Source organism: Canis lupus, chromosome 15 (genome assembly GCF_011100685.1).
Source record: "Canis lupus familiaris isolate Mischka breed German Shepherd chromosome 15, alternate assembly UU_Cfam_GSD_1.0, whole genome shotgun sequence".
In the NCBI taxonomy this organism is placed as follows: Eukaryota; Metazoa; Chordata; class Mammalia; order Carnivora; family Canidae; genus Canis; species Canis lupus.
In genome coordinates, this window is record NC_049236.1 from 49,265,049 (window position 1) to 49,284,013 (window position 18,965).

General features: G+C 34.5%; 1 protein-coding gene across 8 annotated transcripts in view; it reads right to left on the reverse strand.

The window, feature by feature from the left end:
* LRBA (LPS responsive beige-like anchor protein) overlaps positions 1 to 18,965 on the reverse strand; it is a 722,446-nt gene that overhangs the window by 628,821 nt on the left and 74,660 nt on the right. For all 8 annotated transcript variants that reach the window (XM_038558983.1, XM_038558984.1, XM_038558982.1 and 5 more), the window contains 3 exons: positions 12,940 to 13,171; positions 12,625 to 12,725; positions 5,816 to 5,911 (listed from right to left, as the gene is read on the reverse strand). In XM_038558983.1, coding sequence (XP_038414911.1) covers positions 5,816 to 5,911; positions 12,625 to 12,725; positions 12,940 to 13,171 — 429 coding nt within the window. The remainder of the gene's footprint in view (positions 1 to 5,815; positions 5,912 to 12,624; positions 12,726 to 12,939; positions 13,172 to 18,965) is intronic.

Below are 18,965 nucleotides of genomic sequence, written 5' to 3' on the forward strand. Positions count from 1 at the left end.
GCTGCCTACAAGAGACTCATTTTAGACCTAAAGACACCTGCAGACTGAAAGTGAGAGGATGAAGAAACATTTATCATGCAAAAAGAAATCATAAGATGCCAGAATAGCAATATTTATACCAAAGTATACTTTAAGCCTAAGACTATAACAAGATATGAGGCAGGGCGCTATATCATAATAAAGGGGACAATCCAACAAGAACAATTGTAAACATTTATGCACCCAACATGAGAGCACTCAAATATATAAAACGATTAAAAACAAACATAAAGAAACTAATTGATAATAATACAATAATAGCAAGGGACTTTAACACCCTTTCACATCAATTGAGACATAATCTAAACAGAAAATCAACAAGGAAACAATGGCTCTGAATGACACACTGGACCAGATGGACTTAACAGATATATTCATCATTCTGTCAACATTCCATCCTAAAGCAAAATATACATTCTTTACGAGTGCATATGGCACTTTCTCCAGAATACATCACATACTAGGTCACAACTCAGGTCTCAACACATACAAATATACTGAGTTCATACCACACATATTTTCTGACCACAATGCTATAAAACTTGAAGTCAACCACAAGAAAAAATGTGGAAAGACCAAATACACGGAGGTGAAAGAACATGCTACTCAACAATGACTGGGTCAACCAGGAAATCAAAAAGGAACAAAAAAATATATGGAAAAAATGAACATGAAAACACAGTAGTCTAAAACCTTTGGAATGTAGCAAAAGCAGGACTAAGAGGGAAGTAGAAAGCAATACAGACCTACGTTAACAAGGAAGAAAAATATAAATAAGTAACCTAAACTTATAACTAAAGGAGCAAAAAAACAATAAATGAAACTGAAAGCCAGCAAAAAAGGGAACTAACACAGATTAGAGCAGAAATAAATGATACATAAAAACTAAAAAAGAGAACAGTTCAATGAAAACAGAAGCTCGTTCCTTGAAAAAATTAATAAAATTGTTAAAGCCCTAGTCAGACTTATATAGAGAAAAGACCCTAATATGTAAATTCACAAATGAGAGAAGAGAAATAACCACCAAAATCACAGAAATATAAACAATTATAAGAGAATATTATGAAAAACTATATACCAACAAATTAGACAACCATAAACTACCAAACCAACACAGGAAGAAATACAAAACTGGAATAGACCAATAACCAACAAAGAATTGAATTAGTAATAAAAAATCTCCCAAGAAACAAAAGTCCAAGGTCAGATGGATTCACAGGTGAATTTTACCAAACATTTAAAGAAGAGTTAATATTTATTCTTCTCAATCTATTCCAAAAAATAGAAATGAAAGGAAAACTTGCAAATTCATTCTATAAGGCCAACATTACCCTGATACCAAAACCAGATAAAGACTTGACTAAGGGACGCCTGGGTGGCTCAATGGTTGAGCATCTGCCTTCAGCTCAGGGTGTGATCCCCGGGGTCCAGGGATCGAGTCCCGCATCGGGCTCCCTACAGGGAGCTCCCTCTACCTGTGTCCCTCTACCTGTGTCTCTGCCTCTCTGTGTCTCTACCTGTGTCTCTGCCTCTCTGTGTCTCCCATGAATAAATAAATAAAAACTTAAAAAAAAAAAAACTTGACTAAAAAAGAAAACTACAGGCCAATATCCCTGATAAACATGGATGCAAAAATTCTCAATAAAATACTAGCAAACTTAATCCAACAGTACATTAAAGGAATCATTCACCACAATCAAGCAGGATTTACTCCTGGGCTGCAAGGGTGGTTCAATATTCACAAATCAAAAAATAAGATATATATTAATAAAAGAAAGGATAAGAACCACATAATCCTGAGGTGCCTGGGTGGCTCAGTCAGTTAAGCACCAGACTCTTGATTTCGGCTCAGGTCATGATCTCAGGGTCGTGAGGTCAAGCCCCATGTCGGGTTCCACACTTAGCAAGGAGTCTGCTTGAGACTCTCTCACTCCCACTTCCTCTGCCCCTTCTCACCCCTGGCCCCCCCTCAAATAAATAAATAAATCCTTTTAAAAAGAAAACCATATGATTCTTTCAATGGATGCAGAAAAAGCATTTAATGAAGTACAACATCCTTTCATGACACAAATGCTCAACAAAGTAAGGTTCGAGGGAACATATGTCAACATAATGAAGGCCATATATGAAAACTCACAGCTAAGATCATCCTCAATGGGTCAAAACTTAAGAGCTTTTCCTCTACAATCAGAAATAAGACAGGGATATGCACTCAAACCACTGTTACTTAACATGGAACTGGAAGTCCTAGCCATAGCAATCAGATAACACAAAAAAATATAAGGCACCCAAATAAGCAAGGAAGAAGTCAAACTTTCACTATTTGCATATTACATGATATTCTATACAGAAAACCCAAAAGATTCTACTAAAAAATTATCAAAAGTGATAAATTCAGTAAGGTCGCAGGATATAAAACCGGTGTATTGAAATCTGCTGCATTTCTATACACCAATAATGAAGCAGCAGGAAAAGAAATTAAGGAATCAAACTCATTTACAAATGTACCAAAAATATTAAGATACCTAAGAATAAACCTAGCCAAAGGGATGAAAGATCTATACTCTGAAAACTATCAAACACTAATGAAGGACATTGAAGATGACACAAAGAAATGGAAAAACATTCCATGTTCATGGATTAGAAGAACAAATATTAGTAAAGTATCTATACCATCTAAAGCAATCTAGAGTTAATTCAATCCTCATCAAGATACCAATTGCATTTTTCACAGAGCTAGAACAAAGAATTCTGAAACGCATACAGAACCACAAAAGACCCTGAATAGCCAAAGCAACCCTGCAAAAGGTAAGCAAAGCTGAAGGAATACCTGGGTGGCTTAGTTGGTTGAGTCTACCTTAGTCTCAGGTCATGATCCTGGAGTCCCCAGGATCCCTGCTCAGCAAGGACTCTGCTTCTACTCCCTCTGCCCCTCCCTCTGCTCCTGCATGCGCGCTCTCTCACTCTATTAAATAAAATCCAAAAGAAAGAGAGAGAGAGAGAGAGAGAGAGAAAAGCTGGAGGCATCACAATTCCAGGCTTCAAGTTATATTACAAAGCTGTAGTGATCAAAACAGTATAGTACGGACACAAAAATAGACACATAGGGCAGCCCAGGTGGCTCAGTGGTTTAGCACCACCTTCGGCCCAGGCCCTGATCCTGGAGATCCAGGATCAAGTCCCACCATCGGGCTCCCTACATGGAGTCTGCTTCTCCCTCTGCCTGTGTGTCTCTGCCTCTCTCTCTCTCTCTCTCTCTCTCTCTCTCTCTGTGTGTGTGTGTGTGTGTGTGTCTTTCATGATTAAATAAATAAAATCTTAAAAAAAAAAAAAAAAGACACAGAGATCAATGGAACAGACTAGAAAACCCACAAATGAACCCACAATGATGTGGTCAATCATTTGTTTCTTCCACAAACCAGGAAAGATTATCTAATGGAAAAAAAGACTCTTCAAAAAATGGCGTTGGGAAAAGTGGACAACAGCATACAAAAAAATGAAACTGGACCACTTTCTTACACCATATACAAAAATAAATTCAAAATGGATGAAAGACCTAAATGTGAGACAGGAAATCATTAAAATCCTAAAGGAGATCACAGGCAGTAACCTGTTCAATATTAACCACAGCAACTTTTTCTAGATATATCTCCTAAGGGAAGGGAAACAAAAGCAAAAATAAACCTTTGGTAGTACATCAAAATAAAAAGCTTCTGCACAGCGAAGGAAACCATCAACAAAACTATAAGGCAACCTTCAATGGGAAGAGATATCTGTGTATGACATATATACAAAGTTAGTATCTACAATATATAGGAACTTATAAAACTCAATGCCCAAAAACCAATCCAATTAAAAAAATGGGCAGAAAATGTGAATAGACATTTTCCCAAAGAAGACATACACATGGCCAACAGACAAATGAAAAGATCCTCAACATCATGTATCTTCAGGGAAATACAAACCAAAACCACAATGAGATATCACCTCACACTTGTCAGAATGGCTAAAATCAACAATATAGGAAAGAATAAGTGTTGGCAAGGATGTAGAGAAAGATGAACCATCTGGCACTACTGGTGGGAATGCAAACTGGTGCAGCAACTCTGGAAAACAGTATGGAAGGGCCTCAAAAATTTAAAAAAAAAAGAACGACCTTACAATCCAGCAATTGCACTACTGGGTATTTACCCAAAGAATAGAAAAATACTAACATGTACCCTGATGTTTATAGCAGAATTATCTACAATAGCCAAATTTTGAAAAAAATCCCAATGTCCATCCACTAATGAGTGGATAAAGATGTGGTATGATAAATATTATATATATATATATATATATAATGGAATATTACTCAGCCACAAAAAATAACAAACACCATGGATGAAGCTACAGAGTATCATGCTAAGTAAAATAAGTCAGAGAAAAACAAATACCATACGATTTCATGCACTTGGGGAATTTAAGAATCCAAATAAATAATCACTGGGGAAAAAAGAGAGGGACAAACCAAGAAATAAACTCCTAACTATAGAGAACAAACTGATGTTTATCAGAAGGCAGGGGGGCAGGAGGATGGGTTAAATTGGTGATGGGGATTAAGGAGTGCACTTGTTGGATGAGCATCAGGTGATGTACAGAACTGTTGAATCACTAAATCGTACACTTGAATATTATACTGTATGTTAACTAACTAGAATTTAAACTTAATAAATAAAAAATTATAACATGCATTTTAAAAAGGTTAATCTCATAAGACTACTTCTTATATTAGAAGCAAATCACAGGCTCAATGCCAAGAAAGTAAAGTTATCCTGGAAAGCTTCAAATCTACAATGCCTAATAAGGAAAAATTATAAAGGAAAAATAATCCAAGCAACAAACTTTCCCAAGAAAGCTGTGTATTGTATGTAAAACATTCCAGTATCACAAAAGTCCTTTTAAAACACTCTTTTCTTTCTGCAGGCATTACCTGACTACATAGGGCCTAAAAAGCAAATAAGATATTATGAGAAACAACGAAAAAACAAAAAACAAAAGACAATCTCAGAAAAAGCACAGGCTGAAATATCTCCAAAAAAATTTTTGCTAGTAACAGGCAGAGGAATGCAATCTGAAGAGGTAAAAAAGCTTCCATAAATAACATATATACATTTTACAATGCACTCCTGTAACATTTTGAAACACTGCAGATATTACTCCCAATGTCTTATTTACAAACTGATTAACAGCTTATAAGAAAGCTGAAAATAAATAAATAAATAAATAAATAAATAAATAAATAAATAAATAAATAAAAAGAATGCTGAAACTGATATAATTTGGAAACTCACAAATCACGGAAAACTTGCCTGAAAGTTTCAGAGTTATTCTCATTCTAAACAGGAGGTGCAAAAGAAACACCCTTTGGGGAAATATAAGGCTGAAGAAAGATGTTTAGTAAGATAGAAAGTGAAAGTGTCACACATAAACATCTATTTGAGAATGTAGAGATAAATTCTAAAGACAACATGACTTATGTTCAAAAGAACTGGGTTCTTACTCCATTGTTGTCCCAAGCTATATAAATGGGCAGCTTTCTTAACTTCTCTGAGCCTGTATTTCTTCACCTTTACAACAGGGAAAAGTAACACAAATACCCACTATAAGGAGTAAGTTAAGCTGTTCAAAGAAGTTTCTACTTAACACTGAACCTGTCAGGGTAAGTTTACAGGGCTGTACTTTCTGGAAGCTAAGGAAAGAACTCCAAGAAATTTCCTTAGTAAAATTTACTTACTGCAGCACTCTTTCCTGGAAAGTTGAAAAAGGCATCAGGACCATACTTCTGAGGCATATGCTTTAACACAGACAGCAACTTCCCAGCATGTGGAGGCTATGAAAATAATTAACAACGCATTAAACATATAATTCACCATAAACAAAAATACTTACTTTTAATATACTCAAGAATAACCAAATAATGCTGTTAGCTAAAAGCATAGAAAAAGCATATTATTTTCACTATCTCAAAGAAACATAAAATGTACTCTATGCCATTTTTTGCAATATGATAGAACGTATGAGGTGTTTGATAAGTATGTGCCAATATCCACTGACAACTGTAAGTTCTCCACACTGCAGCAAAAATAGTTTTAAAATTACAAATTATATCAACCCACTACCCATCCCTCTTTAAAATACTTTTTAATTTCACAAATTATGTTTCCTATATTACACTGTTAAAGACTGTTTTCAAAGAAACAATAAAAATATTTTAACCTTATAAGGACCCTAGAGGTAGTACTATTATTATCATCCCATTTTATAGAGAAGGACTCTGAGACAGAGGAATATGTATGTATGTCCAAGGTCACATAGGCATCAAGTGAAAAGACTCTGATCAAAACTGACTCTAACTATAGAGTCTATACTTTTAACCACTACACTTTCACCTTTCTTTTATGCTATTTCTCCTATAGCTTCCCAGTGCTCTTAAAACAAAGACCAGAGATCCCTGGGTGGCACAGCGGTTTAGCGCCTGCCTTTGACCCAGGGCGCGATCCTGGAGACCCGGGATCGAATCCCACATCGGGCTCCCGGTGCATGAAGCCTGCTTCTCCCTCTGCCTATGTCTCTGCCTCTCTCTCTCTCTCTCTCTCTCTCTCTCTCTCTGTGTGTGTGTGTGTGACTATCATAAGTAAATAAAAATTTTTAAAAAAATTAAAGAAATCCATATTTTAAATAAATAAATAAATAAATAAATAAATAATAAATAAATAAATAAAACAAAGACCAAAACCCTTAACATAGCCCACAAGATACTATATCTACCTCACTAGCCTCATTCTGCATTTCCATCTTTCCCTCTCTCTGCATTCCACCCACAAAGCTCTTTCTGCCTTCTTCCCACAACAGGGCCTGAGCACAAACTATTCCTTGTGCTTAAAATGTTCTCACTAGGCCTACTTCCCTCCCCTATTAACTAAATAAAGCTTACCTATCTTTTAGAGCTCATCTTAATGGTCACTTCCTCATGGCAGTCGTCCCTGACCTCTGAGACTGGATCCAATCTCCCTGTCGTTTTATTCTACAGTATTACCTTTACTACATAACATATTTAAAAAGTTGTAACATTTTTTTTAAGATTTTATTTATTTATTCAAAAAAGACACAGAGAGAGAGGCAGAGACAAAGGCAGAGGGAGAAGCAGGCTCCAATCAGGGAGCCTGATGTGGGACTCAACCCTGGGACTCCAGGATCATGCCCTGGGCCGAAGGCAGGCGCTAAACCGCTGAGCCACCCAGAGATTCCCAACATTACATTTATTTAATGCCTCTTTGATCTACAAGTCTCCTCTAATATACAAAACAACCAACAGCTAAAATGAAAAAGATTTATTTACAAGGAAAAGTAAACAACAATCATATATACATTGTCATTTTAATCAGTTTAGAAGCAAACAGGATAAAATGTAGTACATTCTTCTTCATTAAAAGTTCTAAACAGGGACACCTGGGTGGTTCAGCGGTTGAGCATCAGCCTTTGGCTCAGGGTGTGATCCTGGGGTCTCTGGAGTCCCACATTGGGCTCCTGCAGGGAGCCTGCTCTCCCTCTGCCTATGTCTCTGCCTCTCTCTCTCTCTCTCCCTCTGTCATGAATAAATAAATAAAATCTTTTTTTAAAAAGTTCTAAATAGGGTCACACCACAAATTAAATCACTGGCTTGCCTTCATCTTATTTGGTATCTGCTCTATCTACTAAATGTCTAAAAGAGTCCAGCAATCTTTTACCTAAATGTTAAGTGATCAAAATTTTTTCAATTAGCCACACTGCTCAATTATAAAAGTGTAATAACAAATAACTAGAATCATATTGATTTTTAAAATAAATTCCAAAATGAAGTAACCAAAAATAACTCTGCAGTCAAAAACAGAAATACAATATTATAGCATTTCCATTTAGAGAACCATTCCATGAATGTCTGAGGACTTCTTTGGTTTGGGGGAGGGTGTTAAAATGTTATTTTTAGGTAATCTCTACACCCAGCGTGGGGCTCAAATTCACAACCCTGAGATCAAGAGTTACATGCTCCACCAACTGAGCCAGTCAGGCACCCCAAGGCCTTGCTCATTTTATTAACAGCTCATTATTTTTTCCCTTAATGCCCTAAACCCATTCTCATTCTACTGCCAATCACATAAGCAACTGTATGAACATATTTAATCTTTTTCAATAATGTTTTTGTGTGACTGTACTTGTAATTTAAATAATATTGGATTAGATATTTGAATCTGTTTCTTTCTTCCTGCTTCCTGCATCTATTTATATTAACTTTTACATGAATTCTAACTGCTATATAATAATCTACTCTATGTATCCAATACATTTTACCTAGTCTACTCTCCTAATGATAAGCCTCCATGGTGACAATTCACTGCCACCAAAAATAATGTTTCAGTGAACACTTTCATGCATATTTCCTTATGAAACTGTGAGAATTTCCAAGTCACTGGATATGGCTATAATTTATGTGACTAAGTAGTGGTAGATTACTCGAGGTTGGTTAAATGAGTGTTCATTCCAACCACTAGCACACAGGTTCAAAAAAACCCTGACCTTGTTTTATGTAAGTGATGAGTCATTAAATTCTACTCCTGAAACCAGTATTATACTATATGTTAACTAACTACAATGTAAATAAAGATTTGGAAAAAAGGGAGTGAATGGGTGACGGGCACTGGGGGTTATTCTGTATGTTAGTAAATTGAACACCAATAAAAAATAAATTTAAAAAAAAAAAAGATTTGGAAAAAAAAATAAGGTAAAGTAAAAACTGGAACAAAAGATGGGATTTGAAATAGGCAAAATCAAAATATGCATGTAACTACAAAATGTGTAAGCTAACATTCACATAAGCCTCAGAACTTAGATGCAATCATGTGGTCATGGTAATTATTATTACACTTCAATATTCTAATGTGCCCATCATAGCAAGTGACAAGGGTAAAGACATCAATCCCATCAATTCTGTCACTTAGGCATAGCCATGTCCTTTTTGATTTTTTTAAACTTTTTTTTAAAGATTTTATTTATTTGTCAGAAAGCACAAGCTGGGTGAGTACCAGACAGAGGGAGAAGCAGGCTCCCCACTGAGCAAGGAGCCCAATGGAAAACACCCTGGGATCATGACATGAGCCAAAGGCATATGCTTAACCGAGTGATCCAGGCATCCCTCCCTTTTTGACTTAAAGAATTCTGTTTCAATCTAGTTTAAATGTAGGCTACGGTCTATCTTGTGCTAACATTGCTACTATTGGTGTTAAAACAGTTCTCAAACTATAATTAGTGAATCAAATAATTTTTTGTTTCAACTACTGATGCAGACTTAACTTGCTGAAACACAGAAAAGCTGTGAATCAGCTAATAAATAGAAATGCTGACCCTCCCCAGAAAGAAAAATTAAATAAAATAATCCTATCCCCCAACTATATTGGCTATTATCCAACTTTATAATCCTTAATACTAATAAAGTGACATATCAATATTGTTTTAATTTGAACATCTCTAATTATTAGTGATTTTGTGTTTATTTGGTTGTAGGATTTCTAAGACTATAAACATCTATTCATATCCTTTGCTATTTTCTCAGAGTTTTCTATATTCACCAACAGAAATGTATTAATTATATACTCACAATAAATACACTGAATATAAATCAAAAGTAAAATGAAAGCAGTATCTAGACAGTCCCTGACTTCTGACAGTTCAACTTATGATTTTACTTCACAATGATGTGAAAGCTATATGCATTCAGAAGAAGTAATATTTGAATTTTGAAGTTTGATCTTTTCCCAGGCTAGTGACATGCAATATGCAGTACAATACTCTCTTATGACACTCGGTGGTGGCAGCAAGCCACAGCTCCCAGTTAGCCACACAATCACAAGGGTTACACTTCACAACCATTCTATACCCATACAAACTTTCTGTTTTACACTTTCAATACAGTTTTCAATAAATTATATGAGATATTCAACACTGTATTATAAAATAGACTTTGTGTTACATCATTTGGCCCAACTGTAGGCTAATATAAGTGTCCTGGGCACATTTAAGATAGGTTAGGCTAAGCTATGTTGTTGGGTAGGGTATTAAATGCATTTTCAACTTTTGATACAACCCCACTGTAAGCTGAAGAAGATCTGTACTTCCTCTTCTGGACATGATACAGTAACACGACCTAGACTTATCAACTCACCATAAACAACAAGAATGCTGGAAAAAATGTATGAAACAAAACCTATCTTCAGACATGGAAGAGGTAGCTGAAGACTATACTTCAGAAAAGGAAACAAAATGAGCCATGAGATTACCCCATTTTCTACCAGGATGTAATTTCTATCACTGCATAGGAAGAGGGAAACAAAATAGAATTTGAAGGTCTCATTGACTTGATGAGGCACAAACTGGAATATGGGTAGTCTGAAGTAGATAAAAGCTTCAAGGCAGAGTACTAAAAAGAAAAGAGCTATGTGGACAAGAAGCTCCAAAAATCTGCACTGACTCCTTGGATTAATACCAAACTATTCAAGCCTACCATAAAACTGAACAAGGTAAGGCCAAGATATTAACACCTCTAAGTAAAAGAATTCCCATAGCTACTATAGGGCCAAAAATTATTTGAAGCCCTTCTAGACACTGTGTAGAGACCACAGTCTTAGACTACGTCTTATCTCATATCTGAGACTGAAGATCATTCACAGAGACCCTAAAAGAATCAGGCCTGAAGGAGGCTAAACTAGCCCTAGAAAAACAGCTAATCTAGACCTGACCAAAAGAAAACTTTTAAACTACCCTGGCAGGTAAAGTCATTGCACAAATAATTTATCTGTCTTCAAAAACAGTCTAAAATCTGAAAAGGGATATGACAAAATCCAGCACTCAACAAGGAACAATCCACTTATCTAATATCACTGGATCTAAAATCACTAGCAGCAGAACAAGGAAAATATGACCTATAAGCAGAAGTAAAATCAGTGAGTAGAAAAATGATCTAGAAAATGATAAAGATGATAGACTTAGTAGATAAAACAATATGAAATCAATTATTATAAACATGTTCAACAGTCCTAAGGATTTAAATAAAAATAAGGGAAAATAAAAGATACTTTTTAAAAGAAATAAAGAGATTTTAGAAATTAAAAAAATCTGAAATCTGAAAATTTAACTGGAGAGAATCAACACACTGCAGAAGAAAAGAGCAATTACCTTAAAAATGCAGTAATAAAAGCAATCTAAAATGAAGCACAAAGAAAAAAGGCTAAAAAAAAAAAAGTGAAATGATCTAGTAACCTACTAGACACATTCAAGAGAGCTAACATACATGTAATTAGAGTTCCAGAAAAAGCAAGCAGGGACAAGAATTATTTGAAGAAATAATGACCATAATGTTCCCAATTTTGCTGAAAATTATATTATAAACACACAGATACCAGAATAAACACAAGGTAAAGCATACCAAGAAATATAATAAAATTGGTAATAATCTATGTGAAATCTTTTTTTTTAAAGTAAGCTCCAGGGGGATCCCTGGGTGGCTCAGCGGTTTGGCGCCTGCCTTTGGCCCAGGGCACGGTCCTGGAGTCCCAGGATCGAGTCCCACATCAGGCTCACTGCATGGAGCCTGCCTGTGTCTCTGCCTCTGCCTCTGCCTCTCTCTCTGTCTATCATGAATGAATAAATAAATAAATCTTTAAAAAAATAAAAATAAAAAAATAAAGTAAGCTCCACACCCAACATGGGACTTGAACTCAAGACCCTAAGATCAAGAATCACATGTCCACCCCCAATGATGAAATCTTAAAAGTAGCAAGAAAACTATAGCTTGATACATAGAAGCTCAAGTCTAGCCACTTTAACACAATAAACTAAGTACAATTGCAAAGTACCAATTTAGATATATTCCAACACAGCTATATTAAGGTTCAGGTGTGGTGAGTAGTGCTGTGGGCAATGATCTCAAAGGGCACTAAAATAAGCCTAGAAATGCAACAAAAATGGAGAAAATATTGATTAGTATTCCTCTAAGAGGTAAGTAACCAAGTGGTAGGAAGAAACAGTTTGCTAAGACACCTGGAGTTCAAAATAAGTTGACCATTAACTCTATTCATTGAAAAGGACTACTACATTGAATCTGTGGAAGGCAGACCCAATTAACTGAGTAACTTGTGTTCGCTGAGTGGGTTATTCAAGTTTAAGGACTCCAGCTAAACTACTCAGGTCAACAGAATCTAGGTGTTGCTACCTAACACTTTTCCTTTTCTGTCCTTACCCTTTACCTCTAATAAATATTAAATGTATATTTGAAGACTAACAATTTGAAGTAGGGCCAAGCGTTACCCTGCCTGGAACACCCAGTTCTCTTAGTCTGCCCCTATGTCAGGATCATATCAAAAGTAGCTATAGAGACCTAAACACTATTTTAATTAATCTCTTCCCTTCAATTTGACATTTACCCCAATATAATAATAAGAGTTGTTTAAAGGCCACTAATGTGTTTGAGGAGAGGGATACTTTCAATTATCAAAGAGTATTCAGTTTTTTTACCCATTGTCCTTTATCTCCTTGAAGTTTACTGAAGAATAGCTTTAGTTCTCGAACTGTCAAATTATAGCTAGCCAGCACTCCCAACATGTCAACTAAAAGATCTGGAAACGAAAGAAAACAATAAAACAATTAAACAATTTATATTTCTTCAACAATTAAAATATACTGTGCTTATTTAAGAGTTTGAACACTAAAGTTCCATGCACATGTTAGATGCTTAAATATTTCTGAAATAAATATTAATAAGAGAAATACAGTATTTAAGAATCAAATTTTATTTCTTCATATCCACTGTACTACAGAAAAAAATCTTACCTGCTATCATACTGTCAACCTTTTCAATTTTCCCAAGCACTTTCTCAACAAGGCCTACTTCAGTGCAGACTTGAAGATTTCGTATGCTTTTCTTCAGAATTGCTGTAAACATGCTCCAGACTTCTGCTTGGCAAGTAATGTCACATTTTTCTAATAGGTCCACCATGCAGATGATACTCTCACCTTCTTGGATAATGAAATTCATTTCCAAATCAAACTGCCCTCCTACCAACTTCCAAAAGGGGAGGGGGAGAATTAAAAACATTAGTGCTTTTTGATATAACTTGAACACACTCCTAATCTTCTCTACCGTCTACAACAAAAGGGTCCATAAACACACACACACACACACACACACACACACACACACACAGCTCTAAAGATTAAAGCTTCTAAAGAAACCCTCAAGTTAAGATAGCACAAAGTCAAGGAAGACTTACAATATAAAAATGGAAGTATTTTTCAACAGAAACAAACACAGGATGTCTTAGGTAAATCACTACTTACTGCCCTGATAACAATAAAGATCTAATTTTTAACTATAGCTATAGAAGCTATAACTGCTTCTAATTCAGTATTTATGAATTATGAACTCTGTGAACTATCCACAGCAACCTAGAGGTGCTTTGCTATTTATACAAAACACCAGCTCACAACAGAAATGAAAAGGTGAAAGAAACTGCTCAAAGTGGACACAGAACTTAAGAGTTTATATTTGCCAAATTCCTAGTTTATTTTACCTACCGATTGTGATCCTCTTTCCTTCCCTGTCAATAATTAGGATAACTTATATGTAATCATACACCCAAAGTACTAATCAAGAAAATTTATTTCATTGATACTATCAAAAAATCCATCCAGATAAAGATATACTGATCTATCACCTTAATGCCATCTTACCCACAGCAAGCTCTCACACAGAGGAGAGTATTTTTAAATATTAACAAATCCCAGTTGTTTAAAGGAATGAAAATACTTTTAGAATTACCTTTGTAGAACTATCCTTATTAACTATATTTCTAAAAGATATCTGCCACAAATATTACATACATGATTCACCTACACTCGTATCCTTCTGAATGTCTTGGTTTTCATTATGCATTAAACCCAAAAAGTGGTCAAGAATTAGGAGAAACTGAACTTTATAAAACAAAAGGCAACATCTCATAAGATAACATATAACCAAATGGAGTTTACTTCAAAAAAGCAGAGAAAGTTCAGAATAAAATCAATTAAAACTCCTTATAGCCAAGGATTGATGTTTCCCAGGTCCTGCCAAGATACACATTGATTGGCAAGAGAAAGAAAAAATAGAAAAATGAACAACATGAGGCATCTGCTATGGAGATAGGAATTCCTGGCTAGTGCAGTGGTAAAAGCACTTGATTCTTCTGAAAAAGCTCTGGCAGAGATTTGATTGTACAATTCTTTGTATCATCAGTAACACCTAGCATATGGAAAGGAGAGCTAGGTTTCTGCTAAAAGGGCCCTTTGGTGTCCCTGGGCCAATTCTAGCTACATGGTCCTGGCTGTAAAGTACACATTTAGTTACCTTGTCCACCCAAAACTTCTGTTAACTACATAAAAACACTTTATTTGGTTTTGTAAATATTATCTGCTTGTTCTGTCTTTAACATTTTATCCTAAAATAATTTCAAATTTTAAAAAGTTGCATAATGGTATAGAATTCCTGTATATCTTTTCCCCACATTTTCCCAATGTATGTTATAGAATCACAATAAAATCATTAAAACCATAAAATTAACATTGATAAAAGACTACTGACTAATCCACAGATCTTACTAAAATGCTGCCACCTGTCACACTAAAGGCCTTTTTTCTGACCCATGATCAGCATCCATATGCTTTAGTCTTCTCCATATTGAGACTGTTACACAGGCATTCCTTAAGTTTCATGACTTGGAAGCATATTTTGAAGCATATTTGCCAGATATTTTATATATTCTTCCAATATGGATATTTTTTCAAATTTAAATTCAGGCTATGCATTTTTAGCAAAAGTATCCCAGAAGTGACTTATGTCCTTACTATATCATTTCAATGGTACCTAATGTAAATATTCCTCACTATTGGTAAAGTTAATTTTGATCACTTGTTTAAGATAGTGTTTGTCTGATTCTTTCCATTTTAAAGTTACTATATTTCATGTTTAAATTATTATACATCTTGTGAAAAACACCTTGAGACTATGCAAGTATCTTGGTTATTGTCATATTTTGCCAAATAAAATCCAATAGCTCATAACAGATTAAGACACAACCAAATAGTGTATTCCAGTTTTATGCATCCATTGATAGATTTTACCTGCAACTCTTATTACAGTGGCATTGCTAAATGATGGTTTTATATTTCCATCATACTCTATTACATTTATTAATTGTAAAAGACTTCCTTTAATAAAATATATCAATCACATGTGAAAAGCCAGCATCATGCTCAAATAGCAAAACTGGAATGAGTCTCATGAAAGTCAGACAGAAGATTAGGATGTAATCACTATCATTTGATATTATTCTGGAAGCACAGAAGATATATTTAGTCAAAAGACAGCAATACATAAATACCAGAATGGAGGAATTTAAATTATAATTACTTTGAGATTGTGATATATATTGGAAAACCAAGTATTTCAAGTGAAAAATTACTATAAATGAGAAAAGTATTTGGTATTGGAACTACTGACACAGTTACCAATATTAATCAATCTCCTCTTGCAATCAATCAATCTCAAAGGAATTATGTTAAATAGAGGAACTACACACAAATAGCTACCTTAACAAGAAATTTATTCTACAGATACATTTAGGCAGTGATGTTATTAGATACAAGAACTTCATTTTAACACACTTTGAACAGAAAATAAAAGCAACAATCCCCCAAAAAAACATTGTCAGGTAATAGTTAATAAAGTTGTATATGACTATATAATGGGATATGATGCACCCAATGAAAAGAATTAAGGCAGCTCCACTTGACATGAAAAAGATCTCTAAAATACATTGTTTAGGTAAGAAAATCAAGATGGAAAAAAATATGAACAGTATGCTACAATTTGAGTCCAAAACATGTAATATATAGGCATATAGGTAAGAATGATATACAACAAACTAAACAGTGATTGCCTCTGAAAAGGCAACGGAGCATCTGGGGGGGGAAAACAAAGGGAGAGTTTTTAGTACATACATGTTTGGACATACTCCACACAGGTCTAAACAGGTCAAAAATCTAGTTGCAACTAATTTAGGAGACCCTACCTTCACCTTAATATTATTCACATCAATCTTCCATTTTAATCTGTGTTTATTTCCACCAGTAACCACCCTTCCAAGAAACTACAGAATTAATGTTTGAAAGTAATTTCCAAAAAAACCCAAATATTTCACCAGCTTTTAAATTGAGTTTATACTGTGAGAGCAGTATCCGGACAGGTGTTTTAAATATTTCTCCATTGCTTTAAATATTATAAAATATACCTTTCCAGGAGAAAATTGATGGCAGAAATTGGTACATACAAATGTGTGGCATATTTGATATACTATATACATGCATATCTATTATACCTAAAAAGCATGCACAGGGTCTACAGTATGTCATGTTAACCCTTTCTAATAGTTATTTGAAGCTGATCAACCTTCAAAACACAAATTTGTTTTCAATGACAAGGATCATAATCCAAGTCTAGGCATTGGCTAGTTATTATCTGAGCTGTAGTAATGGCTCTGCACTACAAAATGTAATCTTCCCAAATGTCACAGTAAGTTATGAATATCTGAGCAGCCTAATGCACTTTACTAGCCGTGAAATGTGAAAATGTAATCTTATTACCTTTTTTATGGTTGTATTTTTTTGAATAATGTAGCCTAGAAACTGATGTATAGTCTTTTTCTGCATTTTAGCATGATTTGGTCTCCTATGGTATATAGAACATTTTTCACAACTCTCCATTTCAACATATTTTAGTCTTGGCCTGAACTTCATAAACAATGTTTATAGCAACCTTCAGGGTGGCATAACATGCTTTCTATAGGTTATAGTTTAATGTACAGAATTATAGAAATTTTAAAGCATATCAAAGAATTCAAATAAACCTTCACAAGTTTTGATGTAAGATTTTAATTGGGCATGATGATTACTTTCATCAGTAGTTATAGTAATAAAATACCTTAAGCTAAAATTAAATGTCACTAAACCTAAATCACCTGTATTTTCAGAAAATCAAGAAATACGTATGGACCAAAATAATTATCTTCTTTTCAGAAGATTTATAAAACTGGAAAGACTATAATATAGAAAATTCTAGTACTTCAAATACTTCAAAGTAAAGCAATATTTCCCCTGGAATCTTGCTAAATTTTTCCTCAAAGATGGGGTCAGAGTAAGGTAGAGCAGAAAAACTGCACAGAGTACAAGCACAGCTTATTCCCCTAATTAGATTTTCTACGTCTTGAGACAAATCATCTTTTATCTCTAGACTTGTCTATTCATTTATAAAACAAGCCAAGTAAAGAGTAAGCTTCTTTTATTTATGTGCATCCTTCAAAAATGTATTTACTTTTTAAAAGTGCTAATGTCAAGGTATCCAATTTATCCCTAGGAATCCATTCCTAAGTGAATGTGACCCTATACATGTTTACAGTCACTAGAAACTTATTAATAGGGAGAAGTTGAGGGGAAATTACAATGCTGTGGCACAGGTTGTAATGTATCTCAATTTTTATTTTCTTCTTCTTCCATAATAAGAGTTTCTAGTTTGGCACATGAGGCCCAGGCAAAAAAAAAAAAATTTAACCTTTCAGATTCCCTTGAAGTTACCAGCCATGTCACCAAATTGTGACCAATGAGGACAAGTAGTAATATGTGCAATGTCTGTGCTATTACTGTCAAAGGAAAGAACATGACTTATCTCTGCTACTTTCCTCTTTCCTCTAACTGCAAAATAGCTATCTTTGAATCCATGTCATAAGTTTCATGTTGAATACAACAGAGCAGAAAGATCTATGGATCCTGACAACCCATTTCATAAAGCATTTGTCCACATAAGGATCTGTACATAAATGTTTACAGAAGCTTTATTCATAATAACCAAAAGCTATAAACATTCAAATGTCCACCAGCTAGTAAATGGATAAACAAGTTGTGGTACAACCATACAACAGAACACTAATCAGCAAAAATAAGGAACAAGTTACTGATACCATTAACAATGCAAGTTAATATCAAAAACATTATGTCAAATCAAAGGAGTTAGACAAAAGCTACACCTCGTATATGATTCCATTTATATGAAGTTCTGGAAAAGGCAAAAGTATGGGGAGAGAAATTGGATCAGTGGTTTCTAGGGGCTAGGGATAGAGGCACAGAATTAACCACAAAAACAAAAACAAAACAAAAGAAGACTTTTGGTAGGGTAATGAAATTTTTGGTATCTTGACTGTGGTACTGGATACACAAATATATCCATCTGTCAAATTGAATTTCATAAAACCATATACCTAAAAAGGGTGAATTTAACTGAATGTCTTAATAAACCTAAAGTTTAAAGCAAATCTTAAAAATACATATATCAAATCATCTGCCACTTGATCAAAGGTAAGAGAAAAGTTAAGATCCTCCCACTAGAGGCAACAATGTAGAATTCAGATGACAAAGTCATTGAATACAAGGAAATTAAAAGAAAAACTTCAGTATCTATGAATTAGCCAAAAAAGCATATGTTACTGATAATAAACTATCATCCTTATAGTTTTCAAAATCCCCATGTTTACTAAAAAATAGCAAGTAACATCTTCTCTCACACCATTCATTGTACCTTTCATAAGAATTCAAAAATTTCACTGAACTACATGTTATGTCTACAAAAGCAATATTAAGCAAAAGCTTTCCATGAAGTTTGTGAAATACTGGATTAAACAAGGCTAGAGATGTTTACAGGATAGGATTCCCAAAGATATGCTACTGTATATTACAGGTCTCAAAAAGATATATAACCAATAGATTTCCCAAAA